Genomic DNA, 13,426 nt, shown 5'->3' on the forward strand with positions numbered 1-13,426 from the left:
TTTGTTCAACAAGGAGTTGTCTCCGGTTGATAGCTCTCAAGTTCCTTTGCTCAACAAGGAGTTATCTCCGGTTGATAGTTCTCAAGTTCCTTTGTTCAACAAGGAGTTGTCTCCGGTTGATAGCTCTCAAGTTCGTTTGCTCAACAAGGAGTTATCTCCGGTAGATAGTTCTCAAGTTATTCGCGGGAATGAGTTAGCTGCTTCATTCGCTTGAGGCAAGATGGAGTTAACTCCAGGAGATTTGCCAACAGTAAAAAAATTGGAGTTAACTCTTTGTTGCTGCAAACTCTTTAATTTGTGATTATAAAAAACATAATTTGAATGGGGTCGTTTCCAAAATTTTAAAAGTCTTTTTTTCTGAAAGAGCATGCTTAAAAATATAGGATCTGACCATTTTTTAAATAATTTCTTCAAGTTTAATATTTAAAAAAAATTACTTAATTCGGTGCGCTTTCATTGTTTACGTTTCTGTCGTGTGACATCACAAATGATGAAATGCCATTCAGGGTTGCCATTCACGGAGAAAAATATTTAATTCGCATCTTTACTCACGTGTATTGGCAACGATAGGGTTGATAGCAAGCGTAGAGCGCAATATTTAATTTGCTTCTTGATTATCATAACATGGAAACGTGGTAAAGAAGCGCCAAATTGCATCATTTGTGACGCAATAAAGACCACGCCTTGTTTTCAAAATCGGACATTAAAAAAAAAATAAAAAATAACTGTTGGGAAAATGAAAGTATTTTCTGGGTCCATGTTATATTTTTTACTCGTTCTATCAATTTCAGTGACTAAAAGCAGTACTTTTGACTGAAGGACACAACCCCATTCAAGATGTCAAAATTTAAATGGATGCTCGATGCTGGATTTATTTTATTTATTTTTTAAATTTACTTTTGTGGTGATAAAAAATCCTACAGTTGAGAAATGTTTTTAACTTTCTCTCTCCCGCTACTCCGATGAATAGAAAGGTTAAAACTCATGCAAGTGCAGAATTCTGACCGATTAAGAAGAATGACGATCTATTACCTTTTCCTTTAAGTAGGAGACAATTTTTTCAGCCATCAACATTGGAGTGTCTCGGCGAAATTTGGCATAAATCTTAGAATGCTCTTCGCCAGCGAACTGTTCCGCGGAAGACATCTCTGTAAAATAAGGAAAACAGGCTGTAATCAAAATAACACAATACAATAAAGTTTTCAAATATGGAAAGAGTGAGTACAAATGACGGACCCGATTTCAAAACATCATATTTTTGAAACTACTGCACTTGTTACAATAAGTGATTACAAAAATGTAAAGATAAAGTTGTGATTTTTTTTTGAGCAATCACATTGTTTATTCTTCTCATTTGACTATTTTGGCGTCTTTTGATTTCATTTTCCCTCCGCCTCCCTCTGCAGCACCACCGTCGACCGGCTCCTCACGATGCTGCTCCTATAGCGAAAGCCGTCTCGAGGTTGCGTCTATATCCTACACTTACACGCATACATACACGCACCTACACACACACACATATACATACGTACACCTACACACACAAACACATACACGCATACATACAGACACCTACACAAGCACATACATATCTTAATATATAAAAATCTTCTGTGCGGACGTTTGTCACTATAAGGCTTTTAAACGGCTGTAGCGATTTTGATCAAATTTTTTGTGTGTAATTAAGTTGTGGCAAGCATGGTTTCGAAGCGCGATGGATCGAATCGGAAACGTTTTTGTTAATTAATTAATTAATTATAACATTGGATGGTTATATCTCCCAAATGATTAATATTTATTTTAACCAATTGTTGAGCGAGAACTGAAATAATATTTAATCCGTTGCCAAAGGACAATAAGAAAGCCAGCTCTGCTTTTTGTAATGAGATTTCCTATACTGTGATATGTCAATTGAGAATAGATAAAACTTAGAGAGCGAGTGAAACCTTCATTTCTTGAAAGCAACGATTTTAGATCCGGTGATATATTTTAAAGTAAAGTACTGGAAGGTTCACGCAAAACGTATGTTCTGTCGTCGTAGTTGAACCATGTGACCGGATCGGTGCTTTAGGTTTTCCTAACCAAACAATCAGAAAGTACCGTACCAAGCAACATTTGTTTCTCGGCTCAAATCCATCTGAGTTTTGGCACCAATGGTTAGGAAGACTTTAAGAATTATCTAACTAATCAGTACATTATTAAAGGAAAAGATGATGGAATTTAAAGACGAAACAAATTTTATTTTCGTCCAGATAAATACCAACAGGGTAGTTCTGTACACAAAAGATCAGTGCAGTGGAAGACCTTTATCTTTGGTGGAAAGAACAGGCAATATATGAAGTTTAAAAAGTTTTCGTTCAAAAGATGGGACCGCTAATTGGACGGAGTTGGCTTCGCTGACTGATCGATTGGATTATAGTAACGTGGTGGCTTGGCGAATTTGGTTATAAACAACAGAGTTGCGTGATCATTTGATTATATTTTAAAGCTACTGTTAATGTAACTTATTGTATTTTTTGTTTATTTGGCGAAATATTTCAAATTGCAAAGAATTGTTCTTCGTTTTTGAAGAGTTTTTATTCATTTTAGTTGAAGAATGTGTTTATTTTACATCGGGAGAGGGGGGGGGGATGAGTGATTTTCGCTTATTCAGAGAACTGTTTTTACCTTTATCATTTTTTTTAAACGATAGCCTTTCGATTGTTTTATTCTTTTTCATATGGGGGATTTTGCAGCGGGATTTCCCGTTTGTTCTAGATGGGTAGTTAGTCTTTTATACTTAATATCTGAGGACGCTTTTTATCCTTTGAAGGAACAAACCATCAAGTACGGGAGAAAAAATAGTTAATAAAACAACTGCTCAGTGAGCATTAGATAAATCAAGTTGTAATGAATATACGCATTCTGAGACCAAGCTGCTTAAAACATTTTCCTTGTACTTATTTTTTTTCAACAAAACGGTTCAAACACTTGATAGTTTACACGAAATATACTGCCAGGTCAGTCAATTCCAGCCGAGGACTGCAGTTTCGTGCTTATTAGCACTCATCAGCCCGGCATAGGAAAGTGACTGAGCTGGAGGCGGAAAACCTCTTAAGGAAGCCAAGAGTGCAAAACAAACTATTAATATACTTGATAGATTATAAAAAAAATTTTAACTTTTCAATTTACAATGTTTGAACAGAACAACGTCTGTCGAGTCCTCTAGTATACATATATACACCTACACACACATACAGACACCTACACATACACACACACACACGCATACATACAGACACCTACACATACACACACATATATACATACACCTACACGCATATATACAGACACCTACACATACACACATATATACATACATACACCTACACACACAAACACATACACACACATACATACAGACACACATGTGCATACCTACACATACACACAACTACCCACACAAACAAACCCACACACACGCACATGCCTACACATACACATACCCCCACAAATAAACAAACATACCCCCCCCCCCCCACATACACAAACACACACGCCTACATGCACACACACACACACACTCGTGATTGCGAAAAACATAATTTGAATTCAAGATATCAAAGTTCAAATTATTTTTTTTTTTTCAGTCACAAATGTTTCATGTGCAGTGGCGGCAATTCGGGGTTATGCCCCCCTACTTTTTATGGTTCAGTTATTAATTTTATTTTCCAACTTAAGAACAAAAACTGGAAATTATTTAAAAAAAGCAGAAGCGTCAAAACTTTCAGACCATAATTATTTGTTTTACTTTGTATATCTGTTTGAGAATGATTATTATTTAGCACAAGCAGTAACTTTTAGTTTACAGGGTGCAGAGAAAGTTCCCACAATTTTATTAGATATTTCAATAGGCTGTAACTAACACATAATTCAACAAATCAACAAATTAAAAAATAAAAACTTTTTATCGAAACAATAGTAGCAACATTAAACAAAAAAATTATAACAATTGTTCAAAATTGGCTCCTTGGGCTTCAATAGATTTACGGAGCCGCAGTCTGAAATTGCCGACGATGCTCGTGCTCGCATCCACCGTTATCTCATTCCAGGCATTTTGCAGTGGACGGTCGCAGTCTCTCCAGTCACCTTGTAGCGTTTCAAAAAGCGTCATAGACTGTTTTACTCTTGAATCCAGTCGTTCGAATAATATCCCCTGTTTTCATTCCCTTCTTGTGTAATTCAAGGATAGTAACACGCACATTTTCACGATTCATAGCTCACTAACTCAATGAACTAACAAAGAACAAATGATTAAACCTCAAGTACTTTTAATGCCAATAAACAATATGTGCCAAATAAATCGCCAACATACGATTTTAACGCCAAAAAAAACGTTTTAAACAAAATTGTGGGAACTTTCTCCGCACCCTGTATGTATTCATTGTTTAGGTATTAGTAAGTCAATTGTTTACATAAACAAGCCATACTTGCTTAATGAACTTATTACCTAGTGTTTTTGTGACTTCTCAAAATACTTAAGTCTAATTCATGTCTAAGTGTTTCCCTGGGGAAAGTTATTGTGTACATAACTCATCAAAATCGGAAGAAAAATGTGAGTAAAGTTGTTAAATTTGCATCAATTACCACTCATATGCTCTCAAAACCAGCCTTAGCAAAATTTTGTACTTTTTTTCTTTCACTTTTTTTGCTGCCGTTAAAAGACCTACTACTGCTTTTAGTTTTTTTTTCCTCCCTCCCTCCCACTTTTCAGTCCCAATCGCCGCCTCTGTCGGTGTGTGATCTTTTTGTTACAAGACGAAATTCTAATCTGCAATCCAGTTTGTTCCACATGCTATGTGATTTCTTTATGGGGTGCGCTGTATATCAACTAATATCAAGTTTAATAAATCAATCATTTTTTAGATCGGGTGACAGCCCCCCACGTCCCCCTGCCCTATCATAGTACTACACTTTTGCAAGTACATGTAACTACTTTTTCTTTAAATACCAGGAGGGTCAACTGCCACATCCTGACCCCCTTAAGTGGTGGGCCTGCTTTCGTCACCAATAATGAGATAAAACTTAAGTTTAATCTTGTTTTAAAGTTTTCGTTTCTCTGGAAAAACTTTCTACTTGATAAGCTTGATAGTGATTCTAAACTTTAACACACACAAGTAAATCAGGGGTGCCAATATCCTCCAAGAGCGATAGTGCTACCCCCCCCCCCCCATATCAGAAAGGCCTCACAAAAACAAAATTCTCGTCGGGGTATTCTTTTCTCGTCGCCCCCGCCCCCCGACGAGAAAAGAATACCCCTAAGAACAACCCCCTAAAAATATTAATGGAGCAGTCTGTGACACAACTCCCCCACCCCCGGTAGTTACCCCTGAGTAAAAAATTTACTTAAAACATCTTTCACGCACTTTGTCCAAAAATGGCAATGAGCTGTCTTGTCAGATGCAGATGTTGAATTGGCGCCGTACATTCCAGTTCCGAACGAAACTCACTAAATTTGGCGACTTTACTTAAAATTTCGGCAAATTTTAAGACATCATATTTCGATAACGGGGCCACAAGGGCACGTAATTTTTGTGTCACAAACATATTTTACTATGCTCTTCCAAATGCTACCAGTTTGAACTTTTTTCGAATTTCCTTGATCGTGTGGATTCCTGGTCAGATTAACTTGAAATTGTATCGTTATTTCGCTTTATTAGAGGGGAGTCGAAATGGACTCCAATTTCTGACACCATGAACACTCTTTGTTAATATTTTTTTATGAAATTTTAATTGTGTTCAATAACTTAATATCTTGTCTCAAAACTAACTTTCCAGTTTGACATAAACGAGCTGATGTGTGCATCACATGACTTCCTTTTACTCCAATTTAATGTCATTTCCCCATCATTGGCAATTTTAATGTGATTCAATAGTTTACTCTCTAAATATCACCAACAATGGCCAAATTAAAATCAAATTTAAAATTAAAAAAAAAACCGTCAAATTTGTCGCCAATTTGGCGACAAAGCTTGGCGACCTAAAGACTGGCGATATATCGCCAAGTGCCCGACAAATTATAACATCACTTGAGTTTACATCGAAATTTACAACGATTTCCCCCCAAAAAGGGGCAAAAGACCCCCTTAGAATCATCCGAATGCAATCAAAATTGAAGGTGCACAACTAGGTCCCACTAGGAGTCCACGTACCAAGTTTCAACTTTCTAGACCATACCGTTTTTGAGTTATGCGAGATACATACGCTCATACATACGTACATACGGACGTCACGAGAAAAATCGTTGTAATTAACACGGGGATCGTCAAAATGGATATTTCGGGTGTCTGTACGTTCCTAGGCATATATCCACGTGTGGTCGGGTCGAAAAGAAACTCAACATTCATTCGGGGGTGAGCAAAATGGAAATTAAAGCCGATTTTTGAGTGAAAATTTTTTCGCGAATGCAATACTTCCTTTTTTGTAAAAGGAAGTAAAAAAGAAAAGAAAAAAATCGGGTTCATGCCTAGGGGGAAAAAAAAAGAATTTAGAATTCTCAAACTTGTACTACTTTTCTCTGGCAATGAAATTAAATTTTTTTTTTTTTTTGCTGATCTGTATGTTTTGGTTTGCTGTTAGATAGTCATTTACTTCTATTAGAGGTACTTAAATTGATATAAATAGTGAAGATGACAAATAAGTATAACACTACGCCACCCTCTTATTTTCATTACACCTAGTCGTTATCTGATTTTTTTTTTTTTTAAATTCAAATAATTATCTGCATGAAAGTAAAAATAAAAACCGTGCAACTCTTGACCTTGATGGAACTGCTCACAAAGAGAAACTAAGTTTCATAAGCAAATAAACCATCGGAATCGAATAAGATAAAAAACGATAGTTGTTTTCAAACTTCTCTTAGATAAAATATTTAGTATATTAACAATAACACTTTTACTCTTCGATAAGATTTGAGGACCGTAAAGGTACTAAAAGCGAAGGTTAAGGAAATTTCTTACAACGATTGTAGCAATATTCTTTTTCCGCTGGGGTGATGGGAAGGAGAGATGAAATCCAAAGAAGAATGATAACATGTTACGGAAAATTATTCAATAACACCTACATTAATTTCTACAGATTAAAGAACATTGTGTAAGATATTCAGTAAATTACTGCCCTTTAGCGAGGGCAAAAGCAGAAATACATGAAATTCACCGCCAGCTCAGTCATTTCCAGCCGAGGACTGCAGTTTCGTGCTTATTAGCACTCATCAGCCCGGCATAGGAGTGACTGAGCTGGAGATGGAAAACCTCTTATGGAAGCCAAGAGGGCCAAACAAACTGGTAGCTAATGTAGAATTAGCACAGACCAGCCGAGTGACCGAAGCAATGGTTCGGTTCAACTCGAAAATGGCTGGTCTGTGCTAATTCTACATTAGCTACCAGTTTGTTTGGCCCTCTTGGCTTCCATAAGAGGTTTTCCATCTCCAGCTCAGTCACTCCTATGCCGGGCTGATGAGTGCTAATAAGCACGAAACTGCAGTCCTCGGCTGGAAATGACTGAGCTGGCGGTGTATTTCATGTATTGTGTAAGATATTAAAAAAAAAAAAGACTCACCCGATTATATGATAAGTAAAATGCATTATCTTTTTACTTCCTTTTACAAAAAAGGAAGTATTGTATTCGAGAAAAAATTTTCACTCAAAAATCGGCCTTAATTTACATTTTTCTCACCCCCGAATGAAGGTTGAGTTTTTTTTTCGACCCGACCACACGTGGATATAAGCCTAGGAACCTACAGACACCCGAAATATCCATTTTGACGACCCCCGAGTTAATCACCACGAATTTTCTCGTGACTTCCGTATGTACGCATGTGTCTCGCATAACTCAAAAACGGTATGTCCTAGAAAGTTAAAATTTGGTACGTAGACCTCCTAGTGCGGTCTAGTTGCGCACCTTCTCTTTTGGTTGCATTCGGATGTTCCTAAGGGGGTCTTTTGCCCCTTTTTGGGGGGAAATCATTGTTAATTTCGATGTAAACTCAAGTGTTGTTATAATTTGTCGGACACTTGGCGATATATCGCCAGTCTTTTGTTCGCCAAATTTTGTCGCCAACTTGGAGACAAATTTGGCGATTTTTTTAATTTTAAATTTGATTTTAATTTGGCCACTGTTGGTGATATTTAGAGAGTAAACAATTAAATCACATTAAAACTGCCAATAATGGGGAAATGACATTAAATTGGAGTAAAAGGAAGTCATGTGATGCACACATCAGCTCGTTTACCTTACACTTTAAACGTCATTGGCATTACTTAATTTTGAAAATCTTCAACGTACATTTTATAATTGCAACTAAGGGGTCGTTCACTAATGACGCATATTGTGACAGGGGGGGGAGGGGGTGTCAAGTGTAAAAAAATCACATTTTTAAAATTACAGTATACTTATGCCATATTCTGTGACATGTGATAAGTAGGAGGGGGGGGGGAGTCCATCTTCATGCATTAATTAACCGGCGTTGACCGTACAATAATATTTAGAAAAGAAATCCGGTCATCAGGCCCGTCATTTCAAAATTCCCCGGGGGGAGGGGGGGGGGCAAAGTGTTGTGTTCCAATTTAATAAGGAAAAAACAACAAAATACGTATAAAAACACACAATTTCATTTTGTTAATAATGCCCAGTAGGTCAATTCGCAACTCCAGCGCTCGAATACGCTACCTTGCGGGGATTTACCAAAACTGCAAAAGAAACCAAAACTTTGCCACGTTGCGTTCCATGTGTGTCCTGTTGACGTAAAACACAGGCAGTTTGTTCTGAGTATTTATTAACGCAATCGATGGGTCTTAGTTCGATTTCTGTAGCTTTCAGATAAAGAAATTGTATCGTCCCTTAGTAGTATTCTCGAACTTCTCAGAATAATATTAGTTTTCCTTATTTGCCTTCTAAAATGTGAGTTGATTGAGGCATAGTTAAAGCGAAAACTCTGGCAATTGACGGTCCTATCGGTCGTCTGTTGTATTTCGAAAAAAAAAAAAAAAGAAAAGAAAAATCAGTGCTATTCCTGCTGGCACAGTTTGTCTTTTTTTTGCGGCCAATGCTATCATTTTTGTCATCGATTCATTTTCATCTGCTGAAAATGATGTTTTGTGTTTTCCTTGCAATTATCAAATACGTGTTTACATTTTTGTTGGGAGTTTACGATTTATACTTCGGTTTTCCATCAGGTGCAGGCGGGATAAAAAACTGTGCTCCAAACAGGTGCAAATGAACAAAAATTTCAAAAAAAAAAAAAAAAAAGCAAAGGTGCACCAAAGATCAGCGGCAAATAAAGATTTTATGTCCGATATGCACCAGTAAATGTGTCATAAAGATTAGTTACTAGTGTGTAACGTTATGTATTTTTATTTCTATCATCTTGAATGATGGAATTTAGTTCCTCTGGAAATTTTGTATTGAGAGATGAAATTTTGCTTTTTAAGTTCACCTATGTTGATGTTCTCCCTGAAAACATAATTTTGCACCCCCCCCCCCCCCCGCCCAATCTACTTTTTAAAAGTAAAATCTGCTTAGGTTATTAAGCGCAAACGATTTGTAATCATGGCAACGAAAAATTTGCCCTTTTTGATAAATATTTACAACAACGAGCTACCTTATTCTCGTCGTCATGGCAACCTGGAAAATCAGAGCAACATCAACTTTGGTCAAGTGAGGATAATAAGCAATTCGTGATTGCTCAAATAAATAAATAAATAAATAATAATAATAATAAAAAATTTGAATTTTGACACCTTGAATTCAAATTATGTTTTTCGCAATCACGAGTGTGTGTAGGTAGGTGTGTGGAGGGTATGTGTAGGTAGTGTGTATGTTTAGGTGCGTATGTTTGCGTGTGTGTGTAGTTGTGTATGTGCGTGTGTGTGTGTAGTTGTGTATGTGCGTGTAGTTGTGTATGTGCGTGTGTAGTTGTGTATATGCGTGTGCGTGTAATTGTGTATGTATGCGCGTGTGTGTGTAGGACATGGATGCAACCTGGAGACGGCTTTCGCTAGAGGAGCAGCATCGTAAGGAGCCGGTCGACGGTGATGGTGTGGAGGGTGGCGGTGGGAAAATAAATGATAGCACGCCAAAAACAGTCAAAATGAAAGCAATAAGCAATCGTGATTTGCTCAATAAAAACATGAATTCAAAGAATGCTCCATTTTTACGGAATTTTCATCTATTTATTTATTTTTGTGAGAATTTGCAATAGTGGGTGAATTAATTATTCAGTGTATGAAATAATAAAAACACATTTTTAATACGGCTGTGAATCGTTTTTAGTCGCAGCTTTTTGTCGTAGTTAGTGCAACCATGGAGCAACCATTTAATAAAAGGAAAAATGTTGGCAGTTCGTGTTTTAAAATTCGAATGAATAATTTTTCGAATTCGAATAAAAATTCACAACGACATGAAAATTCTGGAAGTTTGCTTTTTTTATGCATGCCCCCCCCCCCCAAGAGAAAATAAATAATATAATAATATGAAATGAAGACGGGTCCATTGGTTTCAAAATTTAACAATTTGTAAGACATAGAAAAATCATATGTTTTGATATGACATACCAAGACGTACATACCTTTCCACCCGGAGATCCCCGATACCGCCCCCCCCCCCCCGTCTTGTATTTATCATTTATATCCTTTACCCTGACGTGCACTGTTGCAACTATTATTTGTCAACATTTTCAAGGAAAAATCTAACAACGACAGCCCCTCTTTACTGTCTTGCTTGTGATCAAATGTGATTTAGTGTTCTAGCTACAATAAAGCACAAATTAAAAAAAAAAAAAAAAGCAGAATAAATCATCTTTACTAATAATAAAGCTGAAAGTCTCTCTGTCCGGATCTCTCTCTGTCTGTCAGGATATCTGTGACGCGCATAGCGCTTAGACCGTTCGGCCGATTTTCATGAAATTTGGCACAGAATTAGTTTGTAGCATGGGGGTGTGCACCTCGAAGCGTTTTTTCGAAAATTCGATTTTGTTCTTTTTGTATGCCAATTTTAAGAACATTTTCCCGAGCAAAATTATCATAAGATGGACGAGTAAATTACGAAATTATCATAACGTGAAATCGTAACATGGGCAAGCAGATTGGCGAGAAATTCATCATACATTATTTGTAAATATACAGGCGAACCAAGAGACCTTTTAATTTTCTACTACGGGCAAAGCCGTGCGGGTGTCACTAGTTTTGAATAAAAATGCATTATTAAGGGTATAAATTAAATCAGCCAAACTATATTTAATGCGCAACTACAAGGAATATTACGATCTAACACCTGACCCAGGTCCGTCATCAGGTTTTCTTCATTTTCATGTGTAAGGAAGGGGGGGGGGGGGCAGGCCTATCATTTCAAAGTTCTGCAGGGGGCGAAGGATATGTACTAAAAAACAGCATCAAAATACAAGAAAAAATGCGTAATTGCAGAATGTTTTCAAAACTCAGAGGATCAATTGACTTCCCCCCTCCCCCCTCCTGATCGCTCATATGACGAGTCGGGGGGGGGCAAAATTAATTACAAGCCCACTGGGTTTTTGAAGTATAAGATCAACTTTACACTTTTAGAGCATTCTAAAAATCAGGGGTGCCCCCCCCCCCCCAAATTCAATGGCGCGAATTCCCCCCCCCCCAAAAAAAAAAGTTTTCCTCAACCCACTTTCCTTTATTTATTTATTTATTTTTGTTTTTTTTTTATTTTAATTTTTAAAAATTTATTTTTTTAATTTAATTTATTTTTTAAATATTTTTTATGAATTATTTTTTTAATTTGTTTTTTCTTTTTCTTTTATTTATAGTATTTTAAAGGAAAGGTTGTGTGTGCTACGCCAAAAACATTGCACACACAAACTAAATAAATGAATGAATTAAAATATAAGCGGAATAAAATAAAAATAAATAAAATAAACAATTTAAATAAAAAATAAATCAATACATAAATTTAAATTTTTTCCATTAATAAATTTAAATAAATAAATAAATAAATTTTAAAATCCCGCCCGAAAATTTTGATGGACAATTTGCGCCATAATCCCCCCCCCCCCCCCTTGTGGGCACCCCCTGCTAAAAATCAGCATTCAAAAAAATCAGTTTCCTCATAGAAACAACTGATTACTCATTCCATTTCTACGAATGAATTGGCCGATCGAAAATGTTAAAGGGCCTTGAAAATACACGTGCCTGAGCCCCGGTCATTTTCTATGACAGGAACATCATTTTCTTCCCGCTGAAATGTTCTATTGAATGCTATAAATAACACCATTTAATTAAACACAGATGCTCTTAGATTATGAGTACAATTGACGTCAAAAGACATAAATTTCATTTATTAGGAATATTCCTAAGTAAAACGCCGAAATAATGAAAATAAAACTTTACTGTTTACCCAGCAATTGAGAGAAGAAACTAACCCGATGAATGTTGAATGAAGAAGTGACGAGTTGTGAATTTCACCGCTAGATGGCACTAGAGAAACCAAAACACCTACAGAGCTGCTACGGGGGCTATTTACATATAGTGTAAGAGAATTTTTAAGGTTGGTCTTTCTTTTCGCCTGACAGTTTCATTTAGTGACCCAGTTTTATTTCATTAATTTATTTATGAACGAGTAATTCTTTTGACTTTATATTGCTCTAAACTCTGCATTCCATTTAATTCTGTTTTTATTTTATGTATTGCGTTTCTGTAAGGTGTTCTGAGTAATAATCACATCAATTAATTGTTGCGATTAATTTGGAAAGTGGGGTTAGTCTTATTTAAGGGGAAAAAATGGTAATTTTAAAATTATATTAAAATAAAAAAATAAAAAAAGTTTTTAAAAACATGCTTTTCTCTTTCTCATCCAAAAAAAAAGAACTAAAAAGTTGAAAATAATTTTCTTTTATCACAAAAAATGTATCGTATATAACACATAAGTTAACATCAGACCTATTATATTACGATACATTGAAATTATCATTTAAATTTCTGACTAAAAAGAAAAGCGTAGAGTAAAATTAGGCGTAAAAATGGCCAAATCCAAACATCAAAAAAAAAAAAAAAAAAAAATTAAACCTGTTGCAAATTATTTCTTACCCTTCCAGCAAAAGGGGTAAAAAGTCCCAGCACTTTGTGCGTTGTACGTCTGGTTTTGGTGGAAAGGGGGGGGCGAAATAATCCTCATTTTAAATAAAAATAATTTCTATTACGTACTTATAAAAAAAAAAAAAAAACCTCAAAACTTGCAGGAACCACACCCTATAATAGTTAAAGAATAAACTCTTAGAAAAAAGTTCTAATTAATTGGAGTGCACAGACGGGGGGGGGGGGGGGGGGGGGGGAGTCCATGGCTCAAATTGCGTCATTGGAATTTTCAAGGCAGTTTTTTCGAGGGGTATTTCTTTCTTTTTTGAGAGCTTTTA

General features: G+C 36.1%; 1 protein-coding gene across 1 annotated transcript in view; it reads right to left on the minus strand.

Moving 5' to 3' along the window:
* Nucleotides 1-12,560, minus strand: part of LOC129225243 (putative methyltransferase DDB_G0268948) — a 38,488-nt gene extending 25,928 nt beyond the window's left edge. Inside the window, exons 1-2 of the mRNA XM_054859818.1 lie at nucleotides 12,405-12,560; nucleotides 1,033-1,148 (exon numbers count right to left, since the gene is read on the minus strand). Of these exons, the coding sequence (XP_054715793.1) occupies nucleotides 1,033-1,146 (114 nt within the window). The 5' untranslated portion in view covers nucleotides 1,147-1,148; nucleotides 12,405-12,560. The remainder of the gene's footprint in view (nucleotides 1-1,032; nucleotides 1,149-12,404) is intronic.
* Nucleotides 12,561-13,426: the final 866 nt, after the last annotated feature.

Source organism: Uloborus diversus, chromosome 6, assembly GCF_026930045.1.
Source record: "Uloborus diversus isolate 005 chromosome 6, Udiv.v.3.1, whole genome shotgun sequence".
NCBI classification, from domain to species: Eukaryota; Metazoa; Arthropoda; class Arachnida; order Araneae; family Uloboridae; genus Uloborus; species Uloborus diversus.